Below are 16,844 nucleotides of genomic sequence, written 5' to 3'. Positions count from 1 at the left end.
CAGCTTGATGCATATAAGACAGCAGAATATCAGCAAATGGTCCCAAGGTTGGCAACAACGGCTGATGTCAACTTTGGGCATTCTAAGCTGAAGATCTGGCGGGCATTTAAAGCATCAACCACCTTCTGGACATCAGCATGGACCCTCATCCATTTGCATGATTCTGGGACAGAACGGCTCGATCCAGCAGAGGTGGGTAGGCAGTAGAAGACTTCAGTGGGACTGGGCCTCCAGAGGTGCAAAATAATTAAAAGAAAGGCTAGGTCAAAGCCACTGTACTTGGCCAGCATGGCCACGACAGTGCTTAAAATGGCAAACTTTGAAGGATTTGTGAGGATGATCTCCTCACGTCTTCAGACCTGCCTCGTTGCAGGACAGGAAACCAAGGGAGTGCAACAGATGTAGGACAAAGAGTAAATACCTTTTCAAAGGGGTGGACTAAAGGTCAGCCGCCAACCATAGAAAGGGGCTTCAGGGTTTAGTCGCATGTCCAACCATACTGGTTGGCCATTAGGACTGACACTTGGTCTTAACCACAAGAAGTGAGTGATTGGCCTAAACCGGTTAGGACCAATATGGATGATGCCATGATCGGCTCTCAGAACCCATAGGATCAGAGTGGCCATTTTAGCGTACCTTGTGGTCTAATGGACAAAAGGCCTAAAACACAAAATGGCAGAGATCAGGATAAAAAAATAGATTGGTTCCCAAATGGCTTCTAAAAAGGAACATTGGGCAGCCAGTGGCAACATGGCATGCACTCTTAATGAAGCCAAAACTGAAGTACAACTTCCATCAAACCTAATTCCTTTGTTGTATAGGGTGACATCACTGTAGGGCAAAATTGCGGAACCTGAGATGTGTCAGTAGGACTGAACGCCTTAAGGGCGACACAATATCATACGCCTTTTATAAGGTATCAAGGGATGTAATGCATGGGGGGTTTCAGGAGAAATCTGCTGGCCTGCAAAAAGAAGCCAATGAAAGAGAAAGACAGGGTTTAGGGGAAGCAAAAGAATGGAGCTCGAATCCCCAAAATAATTGTCTTAAGTGATATACTTGGTGATTCAAGCATCCAACCCATTTTCAGACATGCTTGTGTAAATATAAAAATTTGTGTTCAGTCTTGCGTTCCCAAAATTATTTTTGATTGTAAACAAAGCAGGCCGGAACCCTCACTTGTGGCTTTGCCCCTTTCACCCCTCCCATTTTTCTTTTCTGCGAAAGTGCAATAGGGGCGAATTGGTCTGTCCGTCTTGGAATGATAACCCATGAAATTAATTTACATGGATATTCTAGGTTTTTTTTATTTATATATATAGCGTTAAAGCCCGCGGGCATCAGAGCGCATTCCAAAAAGACAGGACATGTAAAAACAGAGTTTTGATACTGCACTTTGTTCAGTAAGACATTGTAACATTGACTAGCCTATGTCCTGGAAGTAATGGTTACAAAGGACACTTGGATTTCAAAAAGCCAGGTTGCAATGCTAATACAATTAATTTATTCTTTTTAATAGTCGTTGTTGCAGAAATATACAACCTCTACCCACAAAGATGTCAGTGTCGACAGCTGCTGGGCTAGCTCTAGAAAGAGGCTGGCTGGCTGAGAGACAGAGCAGTTAAATCGGACTGATGTCGGGTAAAGCTAGGTTATCATATTTCTTATTTATGGTTGCATCACATGTTTTTAGAGTCTACTTTTTTTGAAGTGGTCACTTTGGTTGTACCACCATAATTTGTACCCTTTTTTAATGGAATGCAGATGTGTATGTGGGGGTGTGGGGGTTGGAGATGTGGTGGTGTGCGGTAGGGAGAGAGGGTGTCAGGAAATCTGCTCAATACAAAAACTGGTTTTAATTGCAATCAATTTCACACCCAAAATGACCACTTTAAAACGCACAGAACCAAATTGATGCATGTCTAAATAATGTCCTTGTACAATACAGTATGAAACAGACATTGTTGGGTTAATCAAGTTCGAACATACCCACCTATACCTACCTTCAATTGTATGAAGATTTCATATTGGCATACTCTTACTGACCGCACATACTAGGTTATTGCACTTAATTTAAATGTTGCACTTCTATCTCAATGGCTTCTGTTTTTACATTTGAATGAATCCTGGCTCTGGCCAAAACTTATCACAGAATGTTAATTTCTTCCTAAAAACATTTCTACATGCACATTTCAGTGCTTGCGCATCCAAGAGGTACTGCACTTTCGTCAGGAGCATATGTAATTTTTATGTCACAGGTGTTCTTACTTGCTACTCTGGGTATTTGATCTATTGGTAAAGGTTATGCCCCCCTCTGTGATGGAGCGGATTGTCGGGACAAGCTTCTACCTTTCTTTCAATGCTAATAGTAGCTCTGCCTCCAAGGACATATTGAGTGTTATTCTGTATGAGAAGAGCCTGTAGTTAAATAGTGTATTGAAAGTACACCAATTCTTGTAGTCCTGTTTCCTATGGTACAACTGTTTGTATTTACATGGTCTTGGTGGCTCATGTGAAGGAAGATCATTGAGCATCCCACTTTGTCAGCCTGGGTTTTGTCTGATGCCAAGCAGAGGTGGCGATTTGGAAATGTGTATTCCATTGGGAGCAAGAGGTTCTGTTTACTGAATTTGTCCGACTTGCACGCAGCTGACCTCCTAAATGTGTCAAACACGTTATGTACAGCTTGTATGGTAAAGGCACAGTCCAGTGGTAGAGGGGTGGAGATGGTCGGGGATGTGGTGCAGCCGTTTTAATTGCTGAGAGGACTACAAATGTAACTGATCAGGTTTTCCTTCGACCAATCCAAAACCTATGTCTCTTGAACATTAACATTGCTTTGTCATTTGTGCTTAACCATATCTGCATAATTTGCAGCCCAAAGGAGCAGATAGAAAACAGAAAACAGACCGGGAGAAAATGGAGAAGCGAACACCTCTGGAAAAGGAGAAATATCAACCTTCGTATGAGACCACCATACTCACTGAGGTAAAATAGTTTACCAGCTGCTAGAGTTGTTGGTTATGTGTTGAGAACATTATCCTTTCTAAAAGTATCAGTGCCGATTGATGTGGCAGGGTTGAGAGCAATCCAAGGTCATCTTGGCTGGAATTGCTTTCACTATGGCAGATAGCTAATGTTATTTATGCGAGTGTGATGTTTCCTAGTTTGCAAGTTAATGAGAAGCTGGTATGCACCTTTTTGAAATAATGTTCTATCAACATGAAAAAAAGCAAATCACAAATATTTACACCCCTCCTTACCAAGTGATAATTTGTGGACCTTTTGGAGAGTGGTTTATCATGTTGACTCTCTTCCCAGGTTATTAAAATGCATAGTCTATGTATTTGTCCCTCAAGCAGGTCTGCTGTCTGAACCTATTCAGCCGTATGGACTACATAGTGCATGGTATTGAATGTTGGCAATGATTGTCCCACAAATGGTCCGTAATGGCTGGTTACTGCAGAAAGTAAAACCTATTTCACTAGTGTTTTGATTTCATTTAGCAGGACATGCTTTACTGGTGGATAGAATGGGAGTGAGACATCAGTTAATTTGCAATAAACTTGCCACTGCAGAGTTCTGTTGCTTTAAGCATTTAGGTGATGCAACTACTGTGTGCTTCTGCTTCTGTTTTCCCTATATGTGACCCTTAGGGTTTCATTGCTATCATGCTAGTTAGCAGGAACATTTGTACTGGTTTACCTAATCAAAATATTTGCTGTTTGCGCTCTGGTCAAACCTTGTCTTTTACCTTCGACTTGCTAAATGGACCGGTCTCACTGTTTTATTTTTATGGTTATGCTATATTTTATTTACATCGCGCCCATACACAAGTGTTTCAGGGCGCGATTATGCAAGGGAGGGTTACAGGGGAGGAAACAAAACAATGATCTTGCTAGGCCCAGTGATATTGAGAACGTGCAAGGGGATGGGGAGGAATGGAAAGTGCTGAACAAGTGAACAGGTAGTGCAGCCGTTGGGTGGCAAGTGCAAGAATAAGGCGCAGACGGCGGGTGTCTGATAAATGCAGGAAAGGGACTGTAGGGTTGCAGATACAGACCCGAGTGCAAGGGTCACCAGGGGGCAGTGCGTGTGTTCAGCTGGGTGGGCAGGGATATCTGCTCGAAATCAGAGGGTAGCCAGGGGCCGAAACAGAATAGAAATCGGCAAGGGAGAAGGCATAAGCAAAGAAGGTGGTCTTGAGGTGCCTCCGGAAATGAAGATGGTTCTCAAGTTTTAGAGAGGCAGGGAGGCTATTCGAGAGTGAGGCTCCAGCCTAAGAGAGATCTACCCCCAACTCGTTGCTTGGAGAAGCGAATGATGCTGAGTGAGTTGGAGGAGCAAAGAGCTTGAGTACGAAGGGATTTCCGAAGGCATTGTTGTATTAAGTAGTAAGTATGTATTGCGGTCCCAGTCCCCATTGATCATAGTTTTCCTGTTTGGGAGTTTTATCAGTTTTCCCAATACAAACCTTTCAGAACATTTACCCTCATTTACTTTACTAACATGGTACTATTTTTCCAATGCTTGATCGTTTGCTTTTAAATGGCACAATAATGTATTCTAATGACATGACCCTTAGTTACATTTAATTTTTTGACACTAGCTGAAAGCATGATTAAAAAGCAGCCTGGCCATAGGATGCAGTATAATTGTGAAAGAGCAAAATTTAAATACATTATTAATAAATTTGAAAAACGTTTTGGGTTCCTAAAACCAGAAATTCACAATGAAGGGGTTTATATGAAGCAAACATCCCTATAACATTTTTAAAAGCCGTATAATTAAATTAAAAAGATTAACTAGCCATATGCTGAATAAACAATCTTTTTTAGCTCTTTGCGCAAACGCTTTTTGAATGCAAAATGTACAAATTGCTCAGTCTCAAATTTCCTAAAGCAACACTCCTCAAAAACAGTAATTGCCTTTGCATCCAGTGCCATAACCAATGCCCCTTTCAAGCTAAAACCATGGAAACCTATCTGTGCTTGGTTTTAGTGTGGGGTTGCATTTCCACTTTACATTGGCCTTTTTCGGGGAGCAAATCTGTGTACTCCCAGTGCTTTGCTGCAGTCTGTGTACCTGGGCTATTTCAGCACTCTTTGCGGTTGCAAGGAGGTTCCAACACACTCACTCATCCGAGGATGTTGTCTCATGCCTGACCATGATCCATAGTGTTGAGGCCTGTGTCCTTTTTGCAGATCTTGCTTTAATGGCATTTTTACTTGTGTACATAGCGTCTCATTACATTTGCTGGTTTATTTTCTAGGCTACCTGATTTCACCATAGTTTTCTGCAAACACCTTCTATTTCTTTACATATGGTGCTTTTAAGACCATCTTTAGTTGGAACGTGACACTGTTCTTCCTTCCCTGTTCCACTTCTATTTATTAATCCGGTCTCATCTTAGACCGACAGCCCCAGTTTTCTTCCCACCGTAGTGTTGGTAGTAGATCCATTTAGCTATTAAACTGAAGCTGTATGTTAATTGTTCAGTTCCTGGACAAATTCATTGAGATGCTGATCTTATTCTTAAAGTATTTTATCTATCTTCTGGATTATTATTTTTTTTCAGTCATCTGTCTATTTCTCTGGAATGTGAGCATTTTGTTTGTTGCTTAACTGTTATTGTAAATTTGGATCAAGGTCAACGATGCAACCCTTAAAATGCATCAACATTTTAACTCTGGAATGAGAAGTGAATTAACAATGAGACCCCATCCCAAAGGATTTGAGTTTAGAATATGCATTGTTGGTGAGGTCTGGAAAAAGACTTGCGTACATGATCTCGGTGTACTCCACGTAGTTGGTGGTACCTCAAAGTTTCTTGACAAAGTGTGGGAGCATGGGCAACAGTTAATTTCAATTGAGTAACTTATTTGATGGCTACTTTTATTCAGTGTTGCACCACTCACCTTGTTGGTTGCTGCATATTGAGAATAAGTAAGCCTTCAATCCTAGACAAAATTGTTTTTATTCTTGGCTGGTAAATCCAATTAAATTGCACTCTGCAGCACAATAAAAATGTTTTTAACACAGAGGAGACCTTCCGGACACAGTTACTCTGACTCTTTAGCAAATTTAGCAAGCCAGGGAACTGGTCCCTAGAAACTCACTGCTTTTACCATGCCCAAAGGGCTTTTTCCACTAGCAAAGATGTGCCTATGGCCCATTGCCTTATTTTGTGGCAATGCTTGAGAATTAAAGTTGTCTGCTATGTTGGAGAGGAGCACATTTGACACACAAGATGGGTTCTGTCTAATGAGCGGTATTTCACCAGATTTGCTTATGAAGGCTATAGGATGATGACAGGAGCTGTAATAAAAAAGAACTGTTGTGTTGCTGTTTGGTATCCCTGTTCAAATCCAGACGTGGACATTTTTTTTTTCTTTTTAAACTACGAAATTGGATTTCCACTTCTGTATGAGTAGGATGTCCATGATACCCAGTAACTTTGTATTTGGAGAAAAAAGCAGCCCAGAGAACCTTTACTGCAAGATCACATTTTACTATCCCATCCAGTGCCCGTTTCTCCAGGCTTATGAGGAAGAGACTGGATGATTATTTGCAGAACGTGTGAGTTTCCAGGAGCTAGTTGCATGTGCAAGCACTGGATCCATCCCATTTATGTGGCTGCCGGCTTCCCATACCTCATTTTTCTTTGATGTAGATGATTGGATTTTCTTGCGTCATCTTGTGGTTTTTCTGTTCCTCCTTTATTTCTCCATTTCTGCCTAGCCACGGGAGATGCTAACCTTGCCAATCCATTAGCTGTTTTGCATGTGGTGTGCCTAGCTGGACTGTACTCTCTGCAATCTTTTCAAGCCAACATAGGCATCCATCTTTAACTTCTTTGAAGTGGAGCCCCTCTAGGAGCTTGATGTGAGGGAGCAAATATTCCAGTAGTCTCATGTAAGCAGCCTCTTGTTTTAGCCTTTCCTCTACTCACCCCTGTCCAGGAAATCGGTTTCCTTACAAAGCCTTCTGAAGTAAGTGTTGGGTTAAGAGTTGGTTGAAACTAGGAACCACATTTTTAAGGACCATGCATTAACAGCTTGTCATGGACCAAATTTGTAGTGGCTGCCAAGACTGTGTTCTTTCTGTGTGCATATTCCAGGGCAAAACGTCATAGGGGTTTGAGCTCAACAGTGCGATGGAACATCCATTGTGGATGCTCCCATGATATTACTCGTAGACCTAACTGCATGTTTGTTGGCCTAGTCTCTTATCTGGACAAGAATAGCCTCTCTGGAATGTCAATCATGTGGATTGGAAGAGACCATAAATCAAACGTCTCTGCTTTTCATGTTGTCCCCTTTCTTATATACTGGGATGTTGATCCTTTGGAGACAACAATGGAACACTTTGCATAGAAGTATTTTGAAAAAGACTAAGCATTTGACCATGCCACGACTGCTAACCTGCACAACTCTCTGCAGTGTGCCTGGCTCCCAACTGTTGGCCCCTTTCTCCTTGCACATGGGCCATGTGTGGGAAGGATGCATCTTCAGCAGCTGTGTATTACTACTCTATGGGGCACATTTCTTTTGGCCTGATTTCACCTTGTGCTCCATTCTCGAATTTTTCATTGCTGCCACTCTAGCAACAGTCCATTTCTGGCGCTGACCATCTTTGTCTGGGCTGCAGGAACTTTGCATACTCTTGGGAAGACATTTTCTGTGAAAACATTGACAGAGCTATTGGACTTAGTTATCTTCTTTAATCAGAGACACCAGTGAAATATGTTCTCCACATCCTTAACTCATGTGAGGGTCTGCAGTAACAAAACTAGTCCCCATTGACCCACCTTATCCTTCTGGCAGTGAACAGACTATTTTTTTCCAATTTCAGTGTTGGGCAAGATTGTATGCAGTACCCTTTGGGTGCACTACAACAACCCTGACCTACTGGCAATAGGAACCCAACCTTTGGTATAAGTCTGTACTACACAGGTTGGTAGCGTGTTGTGTAGCCAGGCTAATCTGAAGAGGAATCAATGTGAGCTATACAGGAGTTAGAGATTCAAAATGACAAGTATTCAAATAAACTCTTACACACAAGGTTTCCTGATTAAACAATTATCAATTTAACAGTTTGAGTAAGCCTTCTTCAGAATGGGCAATATAATAGTAACACACAGATGCACTCAAATACACACTTAGTTTATCTAAATCGCCAAGAACCCATTTGGGATGGCACACACACTTCCTACACGCTCAGGTGACTTGAATAGCTAGGACACTGTGGCCATTCATATATTACTGTGGCATTTAGAGCATTACTTTAGAGTAGGTCAAAGAAAAAGGTTATTAGAACAAAACAAGACATCTCAAAAATATTCTGAAGCAGTTAAGTACTTTTGGTAACCCCAATGCAAAGTAAGTTAACCCCTTGCTGGAAGGAAGACAACACACCCAGTCAGAGGGACGAAGAGTCATTGAGGGAGCCAGCCAAAAGTCAATTGGGCAAAAGTCTAGGTGAGCTGAAACAATTTTGGTGTTCTTCTCCCTGGCTCTTCGGTTTCCAGCAGCAATTGCAGTGGAAATGCAACCAGCTTCGAGAGGATGTCCAGGTGGCTTACTTTAGAGTTGATTGGTCCCACCAACTCATGGGGAGAAGTCGTCCTTGCATGGCTTCTCTAGTAGAGACGAATTCGGAGCTTCCGCACAGCAGCATGGCTTCACTGGGCAAAACAATGTTCCAGGAGTTGCAGCAGGCGTCTCTTCCAAGTTCTTCTTCTTCGGATTCCTTTGTCCAGTGGTCGACTGTCTTCCAAGCCAAAAAGCTTCGCCTTTTATGCAGGTTTCTCCCATTCATTCCAGCCTAGCTGTCATTCACCCAGCAAGGGTGGCTGTCGTTGCCGGAAAGCCAGCCGGCCAATCTCCTAGGAGTGCTTTCCCATCTCTGAGGAGACTAAGAACAGGGAGTTTCAGGAACCTGCCTTGCTTCCCGCCCCTGCCAGACACTCTGGAGCCAGAGGTGGGCTTCACTCGTGAACCCTGCCAAAGGCAAAAAGAACAAAGGGACCAAACCTGGTTTGGCGTTCAGAGTAAATCTCAAGAAGGACCTTTCCACAAAGAAATGGCGAAAAAAGACGGTGCCATTTTGACAAAAATGACACCCTTGGGTGCATTACTGCAGCTGTCAACGCAGCCAGCTGTAAAATCACACAAGGGTAGTTCAAAGTAAACCACTGTCACCAGCCATTCATCGAGGAAAGAGTAACATAAAAAATGTTACATGAGAAGGTAGACAAAGGGGAAATAAGTAACCCCTCCAGCACCCTATTGTAAAGATAGTGTGTGCTGGGTCTAGAAAGTTACAAATGTAAGTAGTCAATTTCACTTCACTGCTCTTGGAAACAGTTTATCCAAGAAGGTATTTAACCCTTTGGGAAATCTGAAAGACTTCCCTGTGCACTGCACTGAAGGTACTGTGTGACAATGTGAAGATGATGCCTATGGAGTTTGTCAGAATCCATACGTTAACAAAGAAACAGAGTTCAAATCACATTAAAAATACATGAGAGTGGAGAAAAGGGTCTCACTCTCCGGGTTAAAAATGAAGTCCTAAAATCCAGTAAAGTTGATGGGGGAAGGGGGAGGGGGTCTCTATGGTAGACAGGAATTAGCACATTTCTGAGAATTGTTCCTAACATTCAGTATACCTTCTTTCTGATGCTTGTTCATCTGCTTAGAATCGCATGCTGTGCATATGGTCCGACATCCAGTGGTAACTGCAGAGTATTGCATCTTGTCTTTCGGGACCGAAAGGGGACGTCGGCATAGGCGTGTCTGAAACACTATCCCTATCGTGATGTGTGTAGTACCCAAAATCCCTCACGCGCCGAGGTCCCTCAGATTGTTTTTTTTCCACCCAGATAACTGGTCGCCCTATAGCGGAGCTCTTCATGAGACATTGTTTATCTTACCGAATTGTCGGTTTTATTCCCAGTTAAGTCACTTAACCCATCAAGAACATCTTCGACAAAGACTACGGGGGAATCGTCTACGGCTGTGGGTTCCGGCACCTAAGATCCGGCGTTCGAACTTCCACGTGGTCGGGCCTTCTGGCCGGCCTACACAGTAGGGAGAGTGGGCTCAGGGTTTTCCATACTGTTATTATGTCTTTCCTCTTTTCTACTGCTTTCCTTTTTGGTCTGGTCACCCTTCCCTTCTGCTATGGAAAGGACTCCATTTAGAATCTCCCCTGTGTGTAGGGTCAGATATCCGTGGAAAGACGAGCACACGTTGTGTAACGCTTGTCTCCCCCTAGAGCATGACGAAAAGCGGTGTTCGGCGTGTAAACTCCTTAAACCTAAAACCCTTAGGGAGCGCCGGTTGAAGCGGTGGGCCGCGTAAGGAATGTCACGCGTGCCCCCCCCCCCCTTTGCCGCGACACCAGCCGAAAGTGACAGGGGTACATCGGATGACCAAATGTCCAACGCGGACGTTATAGACCTTGAGGCGGACTATTCTAGGGCCGCCACGCCCGTCCCCGACCCTTCCAGGCTTGACTCCGGTCTTGCTACAGGGACCATATATGGTGACAGGAGCGTACAATCGCACCGCACAAAGCACACAACCCAAGCGCCCTCGCCGACTTCTTCAAAGAAGGCGAAAGCGCCAACGGGTCTGCTGGAAATTTCGGCGGTGGCCACGGATCGGTCTGATCCGAAGCCTTCCCCGAATCCGCAGTAGCGCATGATGACTGGGCATAGCAAATATAACAAGGGCGCTACTCCCCAAATTACACGCGCCAAAGTTTTCGTACAAGAAACTTCAAAGGTTTCCAAGGCCCGTACAGGCCCGAAGACTACGAGTAGGCCTCTACCCGAGAAGCTATCCGCAGGCCCTTCTGTAGCCGCGGAAGAAGTTTCCACTGCCGACACATCTTCAGAAGCTTTGTCTCCTGAAGATTCAGTGTCTATCCGTAAGAGTATCAATAGGATTGCTACGGCGGTGGACCTACTACCGGTTCCGCCCAAAGTTATGGGCCAATCCGCCGAAAAGTTTTCCACGGATTTGGAAGACTATCCTGAAGAATCTTACGAAGAAAGCCAGGTACCCCGCTCAAGCACCCTGAGGAGATCCTCTCAACACCTTAGGGCGGAGACCACGGTCCCTACTCAGTAAGGCCCATTTGGATCATCCAAGTGGACCACAGAACAATTCGAGGGGTGCATGGATCGGCTGGAGCAATTTTTCAGTGCTTCTGATCAACCTCCGCCAAAAAAGGCTCGGGTAGACCCTAACCCTCTAATATATGAAGATATCCAACACCAAGTTGACTATCAAGAAGATGTCCAGATGGACACGTATAAGGACATCTATACAGAAGAGGAGTCCTCTTTTCTGGACAACTATGGGGAAGATCAAGGAGCAACTGACAACTGGGAGGACACCCAGCAGGATGATCATAACTCCGATATAGTTTGCCTTGACTCTCCCCAATCCACCCCGATTCGACAAGCTTCCCCGGTGGATGATCAAATGGCTTTCAACAACATGTTGAAGAAAGTAGCAGAATTTTTAAAAAATTGGCACGCTTGAAGCCTTGCCCGAACAAGATTTTCGCTGAGGACATTATTAATGAAAGACCTCCGGCAAGCCAGTCTATCCCTCTTTTAAGCTCTGTTAAGACGGCTGGCTCCTTCCTTACTCACACCCGCTCAGACTAGGGCTGTGAACTCGAGGGTCGAAAAACGTTTCCGATCCGCCCCCAACAAACCCACTATATATCAAAGGACACGCAATCCCAGACTCGCTGGTGGTGACCAACACTCGCAAAAGAGCAGGGGTTCCCCTTGCCACATGAGTCACCCCCGGACAAGGAGTATAAAAGGCTGTATGCCTTAGGCAAACGGGTTACGTCAGCAGCGGCCTATACCGTCCGGATTGCCAATAACACAACGTTACTAGCAAGCTACGTCAACGCCCAATGGAACCTACTCCAGGAAGGCCTTCAAGAGGTTCCGGAACCATCCAGAGCCAAGCTTCTCGCCATTGTTCGGAGGGCAAACTTGCCAATCAGAATGTGGTAAAGAATACCCTGGACACCGCAGAGACAGCAGGCAGGTCTCTCGCACAGGGTACTCTCCTGAAGAGGCACGCGTGGCTGCGCACGTCGGGCTTCAGGCCTGAGACCCAGGCATCCATTATCAACAAACCCATCGAAGAGGCTAACCTCTTCGGAAAGGCGGTAGACGATGCGTTGGAGACAGCCAAGAAGGAGCATGAGACTATTAAGTCGCTGCACCAAATTTCCCAGAAACCCTCTTCACAGAGGGGCAGTAATTCTCGGCGGTCCTTTCGAGGACAAGCCCGCACCGCTCAAAACAATTTCGGCACGGGCAACTTCAACTCAACCTGCTGCAAGCCCCACTTACTACCCTCAGAGGGGTCAGAAGCGCGGAAAGAATAGAGGCAGAGGCTCCAATTCCAGAGGAGGGTCAACTTCGGGTCAGAAATGACGACCAAGTCCAGGTCACCTCCCATGTCTCCCCGGTCGGGGGGGGCGATTAACATCTTTCCTCAAGGCATGGGAGGGGATAACTTCAGACCAGTAGATCTTAAAGACGGTCGCCCACGGTTACTGCGTGGAATTCGCCCGACCTCCACAGTTCAGACTGCCGAAACATCGACGCCTTTCACCGGAACATCTGCAGATCCTGATCCAAGAGGTGGAAGGGCTGCTGGGAATGGACGCCTTAGAAGCTGTCCCGGTTCTTCAGGTAAACAAGGGTATCTATTCAGTGTACTTCCTTGTACCCAAAAAGGATCTCACCATGCTTCCTGTTCTAGACCTGCGCCCAGCGAACAAGTTCATAAAGCCCCAGAAGTTTCGCATGGTAGCCCTGCAAGAGGTGATCCCATTGCTAAAACAGGGGGACTTCATGACAACATTGGATATGAAAGATGCATACTTTCATATTTCAGTGCTGCCAGCGCACAGAAATTTCCTAAGGTTCGTGATTCAGGACAAACACTACCAGTTCAAGGTACTCCCCTTCGGCATAGCCTCGGCGCCAAGGGTGTTTACCAAGGTCCTGGCAGTGGCAGCGGCACACCTGCGCAGACTTTCAGTTCCAGTTTACCCTTACCTCAACAGTGGACCTACTGTTCAGCCTGGGATTTTCTAACAACGGAAAGAAATCCAGCTTAGTCCCCAGCCAAGTAAAACAGTTCCTGGGGGCTCTAATTCATACGGAAGACGGTCTAGTCATCCCTTCCAGCGAGAGGATTCAGAACATGCTCTCTCAGGTTCCTCAGTATGTAGCCAGTCGAGAGGTGATGGTACGCAAAGCTATGCGTTTGCTAGGGATGATGGCGTCATGCATATATTTGGTTCCCCACGCGCGGCTGCGCATGCGTCCCATGCAAGAGTGGCTCAACAGCCAGAGGTGTCAGGCCAGCGGACAATGGGAAGATCTGTTAGTTGTCTCGCCAGCCCTCATTCTCTCTGCAGTGGTGGTCGAGGGAGAACCTCTTGAAGGGGGAAAACCTTCACTACCCCTGCAGTGGAAGCCACTCTCACGACACTCCTCTCTCACGGGGTGCCCCCCCCATCCCCTCACCCCCCCTCCCCCCCGCCCCTTGCTTCAACAGACAGCGCACGGAGTGTGGTTCCCTCGGGTAGCGTCCAACCATATAAAACTACTGGAGCTACTAGCAGTGTTCAAAGCATTGAAAGCCTTTCAGGAGCAACTGCAAGGGAAGACAGTGCTGGTCCTAACCGACAGCACAACAGCAATGCATTACCTGAACAAACATGGGGACACTCACTCTCCAGGGCTATCCAAGCTGTCCCAAAATATCTGGATATGGGCTCTCAAACACAAGATGTTCCCGATATCCCAACATGTTGCAGGGGAATTCAATCTTCTGGCAGACGTACTCAGCAGAGATGTTCCTCTGCCAGAAGAGTACGAATGGCGACTGCACAAAGACATTGTATCCAACGTCTTCCTACTCAGGAGAACGCCCAATGCCAAGATTACGCCTCCAGGTACCCCCAGAACCGATTCAAGGGGAACGGTCTCTGGAAATCTTGGTCGGGGAAATTTGTCTATGCTTCAAACCCCTTTGTTTCAGTGGCAGCTGATAGAGAAGGGGACCCTGTCTCTAAATCAGCAATATCAAGGTGGATTGGCAAATGCATCACACTGTTACACTCTTTCAAAGAGAGACTTGCCCTTCAAGCCTAGAGCACATTCTACTCGAGGCACTGGGGCATCCATAGCATTCATTGCAAATGTTCCCCTAGAGTCCATTTGCAAAGCGGCAACCTGGAGTTCTGTACACACCTTTACAAAACACTATTGCCTAGACACTCATTCTAGGTCTGATTCTCAGGTGGGACAAGCAGTACTAAGACATCTTTTTTCTACTGTTCCTTCTCACAACCCACCTCCGGGTACTACTTGCTAGTCTATACACAGCATGTGATTCTAAGCAGATTAACAAGCATCAGAAGACATGCATTACTTACCGTAAAAGCATTTCTGATGATTGTATCTGTTTAGATTCACATGCGCCCTCCCTGCCTCCCTGCTCGGGTTGGAAAGAACATAGACTTCTTACTACTTTCTCTCTTCATGTACTCACTCACTATAGCCTTGGGCTCCCTCGTGGCAGAAAAAATGCAATCGGAGGGACCTCGGCGCGTGAGGGATTTTGGGTACTACACACGTCACGATGGGGATAGTGTTTCAGACACGCCTATGCCAACGTCCCCTTTCGGTACCCGAAAGACCAGATACAATACTCTGCGGGTACCACTGGATGTCGGACCATATGCACAGCATGTGAATCTAAGCAGATACAATCATAAAATGATTTTACGGTAAGTAACGCATTTCATCTGAGCGAGTTTAAAGATGTATTTACAAAATTACCCCTGGATGTGGAATTTGCGAGGCCACCCTATTATTGTGGCGGGGGGAGCAGGGGTTTGGGGGGGACACTGCTACATTACTTTGGTTGGGTTTGGATACAATTTCAGAGGGGCAAAGCTAAGTCTCAGGTGGGCTGTAAGAGTGGGATAGGGCTAAAATGAGTCCACCGAGAACAATACCAATAGTTCAAGTTAGACAGAAAAGTACAAGCATATACAATGGTTTATTAGCGCTAAGCTAGTTAAACCTCTAAAATATTGTCACACATTTACTATTAAATATAGACCACCTCCTTTAGGAGAAGAACGCATTTGATTCAATAACCAGTGCAATACAAATAGATGCATGAAATTCAGTAAATGGACTTCAAAATAACTACAGAATATCTCACCAACATTTGGGTCCAACCCTAGGATGGTTTGTGCCCTAAATTCATCAGTTCCAAATGTATACTTCACAGGTAGGTTGAGATGTGGACAATGGTAATGATTATGATCTGGTACTTTAAGGTCAGGCAAGTTAACCATCTCATTATAAGTCACATGAATAGTCCTATGAAGGGATCCTTGACCAGGGCTCTACCGACCAAAGTCAGGAAAGAATACTTTGGGAGCAGGACTTTATGCTCTTGTAACGCTATACAGGAGAGGGGTGGGGCTGGACAGTTATTTTAATGTACCCTCATGGCTCGGACTTCTCTGGAGACCATGCTTCGCTTCCTGAATCCTTTGGGAATAGTCTTCTGTGCTTGGTCCTCTCGGGGAAGGCCCAGAAGTCTTTTTCGGCACAGGATTTCAGCTTCCAGCTGAAAACCCAAATGAAGAAAAGAGTAAGACTTCTGCAGAGCAGGCAACTTCAGGACACCTCTATGATGTGAAGACTTATTGCAATGGCGGTCACTAGTCAGGCGGTGACGGGCGATCTTCCAGCCACTAATAAAGAAGCAGGTCCTGAACTGCTTCTGTTGATGCAAGAAAGGTACAAATGCAGGAGCAGGCATCTTGTAGTACAAATTGAAGATATTCCAAGGATGCACTTGGAATAGCGAAGGCTACAGTGTGGTAGCCCAAGACAGCTGGTTGGTCTAGGGACACTTTCGAAGTTATGGATCCTTGAGCAGGGGTCGAGACTGGTTGTTCCCAGAGGTCCAAGGGTTGAAGCACTGATGAGGGTCTTAATATCTGGCAGAGGAGCAGAGCTTTACCAGGACTTTTCCTGAGTTGGTGCTGGTCAGCTGCAGGGGTCATCCTCGGGTCATTGAGAGGCTGCTCTTCAGAGAGCACTTGGTTCAGATCTGAAGAATGGCTGCAGGAGTCTCCCTTTTATCCAAGATCTGGACTGGAAGCTCGCCCAGTTCCACCAATGTTAAGGATCTGCACCATTCAAACAGCCATTCAAACAGGCAGTGGCTATCTAGTCATGGATTGCAACTGGCTACCACATCTGGCCAGCAACAGACATTCAGGCATCTGGTTGTATATTGGGACAAGACAGTCCCAGCCCACATATCTGTGCTCACGCACAAACAACCCTTTTGTCATTAAAAGCAGCAGCTTACCCAGGGAAAGGGCGTCCTATACATGGCCTTTCAAGACATGTGAAGTCCAAAGCATAATATGGCCAAAGGACAAGACCTTGTGGCCCGGCTGTCTTAGTGTGTTAGCCAGCTTTATTAGCCTTTTGCCGTAAATAGAAAAGTGCCCAGGTAAAAGTCTAAAATAAGGTAGAAAAATATCCACTGCCACCAGCTTATCCTAAGCACATTGTAAAAGGAACCAAACAGCCATTATGGAATAGGTTATAACTAATGTAAGGTGGCATGGTGGTGGTTATAGACTTTTATTTGTGCATAAAAAGGTCCTCACAATCCCCATCTTCTAAGAGGGGTTTGCCTGTCTCAAAACTAATACTTAAGGGTCAGTCAAAATGTCTGTCAAATTAAACT

At 45.3% G+C, this 16,844-nt stretch overlaps 1 protein-coding gene across 1 annotated transcript in view; it reads left to right on the top strand.

Annotated features, from left to right (window-relative positions):
• TFCP2 (transcription factor CP2) overlaps window positions 1–16,844 on the top strand; it is a 1,231,094-nt gene that overhangs the window by 550,658 nt on the left and 663,592 nt on the right. Inside the window, exon 7 of the mRNA XM_069653380.1 lies at window positions 2,878–2,988. Coding sequence (XP_069509481.1) covers window positions 2,878–2,988 — 111 coding nt within the window. The remainder of the gene's footprint in view (window positions 1–2,877; window positions 2,989–16,844) is intronic.

Source organism: Ambystoma mexicanum, chromosome 3q (genome assembly GCF_040938575.1).
Source record: "Ambystoma mexicanum isolate Mex_15411 chromosome 3q, UKY_AmexF1_1, whole genome shotgun sequence".
Classification (NCBI taxonomy): domain Eukaryota; kingdom Metazoa; phylum Chordata; class Amphibia; order Caudata; family Ambystomatidae; genus Ambystoma; species Ambystoma mexicanum.
The sequence above is the reverse complement of the archived record's forward strand: the minus strand, read 5'-3'. Positions and strand labels throughout refer to the sequence as shown.